At 53.7% G+C, this 2,030-nt stretch overlaps 1 protein-coding gene across 1 annotated transcript in view; it reads left to right on the top strand.

The window, feature by feature from the left end:
• Positions 1–2,030, top strand: part of wb (wing blister) — a 16,376-nt gene extending 14,346 nt beyond the window's left edge. Inside the window, exons 34-37 of the mRNA XM_029110503.1 lie at positions 525–683; positions 791–950; positions 1,043–1,176; positions 1,656–2,030. Of these exons, the coding sequence (XP_028966336.1) occupies positions 525–683; positions 791–950; positions 1,043–1,176; positions 1,656–2,030 (828 nt within the window). The remainder of the gene's footprint in view (positions 1–524; positions 684–790; positions 951–1,042; positions 1,177–1,655) is intronic.

The following is a 2,030-nucleotide window of genomic DNA, read 5'->3' as shown; positions in this document are numbered from 1 at the left end:
CAATTTCGATCCGAATAGGCGGAGGATCCGATTAAGCGGAGCTCGAATCGACGGAAAATACGCTCTGACCGGAACACTCCGAGAGCGATCCGATTAAAAGCGGAGGATCTCATTGACCGGTGTTCCCATAAAGCGGAGTTCACTGTATCGGCATCTTGGAGACGAAATAGATTATCGGACGGCTTCCGGGGTATGACCATTGATGTCTTGCGATTCATTGGGATCGGGGGAAAGAGCTAGCTGTCGTGCACCTGCCAGCGCAATGGCTATTGGAAATATATCAATCCGATCTTCATGAAGCGCCTCTGGCTGCATAACTACATGATGGGAGTGCAGGTGTTATGAAAGGGCAGCCTCCCAAAAATCGGGGACAGCTCGCCGCTGTAAGGCCCATGTACGCATGATAACCTCTGCGGCGGGTGCTTCTGACGATGGTATAAAATCAACGGAAAGCGGGGGGAAGGCGACAGCGAGCCGCATGAAACCGGTGATTTCAGAAATAATAGATCCTCTTTTCCGCTCAGGTGAGCGTGCGCAAAGCGAACGAGACGGTCACACTCGAGGTCGACGACGTGGAGCAAGGAGTTGTGGAAGTTAAGAGGAACATGCCCGTATCTGCCCCGCTGTACGTGGGCGGTTTGCCCATGTCCGTCCTGACTACCGCCGGCTTCTCGTCGGATCCGGTGAGTTGAGCGGGTCTGCTCGAGCTCCCGCCTGCATGATGACTGCAGCCTGGCCGGCTGAAGCACTCGCTCGCGCAAAGCCTCCTCTAAACTGAAGTCAATTACAGTCGATGTCGTCCGTGCACGGCTGCATGTCGAAGCTCGAGTTGAACGGGCAGACAATCGATATGCAGACCTCGACAAGGGTCACCAGGTACAACGCTGGTCCTTGTCCGACGAAAACTCGTCGAGGCGCCCATTTCCGAGGGGACGCATACGCAACCTACAGTGAGTAATATTTCTCGACGAGCTCGCTGCGGGGCTCCTCTGGTTTCTACTCTCTCATCTAGAATTCGTCTGAGTTTCCCGCTGTTTCACAGCCAAACGCTTCGAATTCGCCGAAACGGTCCGCGTGGAACTGAATATTAAAACGAACGCGAAGGACGCTGTGCTCGTTTCATATACATCCGAATCGGAGAGACCGACATTCTCTCTGGAGATATTCAACGGACAGGTATTAGAAACGTCTTGATCGGATTCCAGTGATGCAGGTAGTAGTCTGTATTTCCCGTTCTCGAGCTGTTCCTTGCGGACTGGGCGCCGCCGTCGGCGTCGTTCCGCGAAAGCGTGCCAGAACAGCTGAAGTCACGTGGCAGAGGCAGCTGTCGCGTCGGTACACGAGTATCTCTTAGAGAAATCCTTTTTAATGGCCGTCCGTCCCTTCGCCTCGCTTGAACTGATGTTGCCTACATTTCCCCCTTCTACTCGGTCATCAAATTCCACTCCGAGCGTTGATCCGAAGGCCTATTTATTCGTGCCTGTTCTCTGCGGCCCGATGGGTCCCGCTCAACTCTGTGTCGGCGCCCTTCGAGTTTCTGACAGCGACGGCAATTTCATTTCGTCTCAGGCTGGGTGTCTGCCTGTTTTCCTTTCCCGGAAAGATTTTCCCAAGACATTGCATGAAAGCTCACCTTTTCTCTCCATATCCCACAGCTCGTCGCAGCTTTGGACGTCGGAACGATCAAGGATCCCTTGACCTTGCGAGCGAATACAACGCTCAATTGCAATCGCGATTGGCATCCCGTGCGAGCTTCGTTCGGATTACGTCAAGTCTGGCTACAACTGGATGACGAACGTCCTGTTGTCACATCAGCGCCGGAAAGCTTTGCATTACCTCCCGAACACGAGCTCACAAGAGGCCCTCTCTATATCGGAGGTCTCCCGTACACCGCGGATAGAGGTGTCATTTTAGCACAGAAAAATCTCGTTGGGTGCATTAGTGATATGAGCATTGCAGGCGAGCCCGTTTCCTGGGGAAGCTTGCGGGAGGCGGTCCATGTTCGACACCACATGTGCCCCGATTTTTGA

The sequence above is a fragment of the Galendromus occidentalis genome, unplaced genomic scaffold, assembly GCF_000255335.2.
Source record: "Galendromus occidentalis unplaced genomic scaffold, Mocc_1.1 scf7180000076600, whole genome shotgun sequence".
Classification (NCBI taxonomy): Eukaryota; Metazoa; Arthropoda; class Arachnida; order Mesostigmata; family Phytoseiidae; genus Galendromus; species Galendromus occidentalis.
This window is presented reverse-complemented; position numbering and strand designations above follow the sequence as displayed.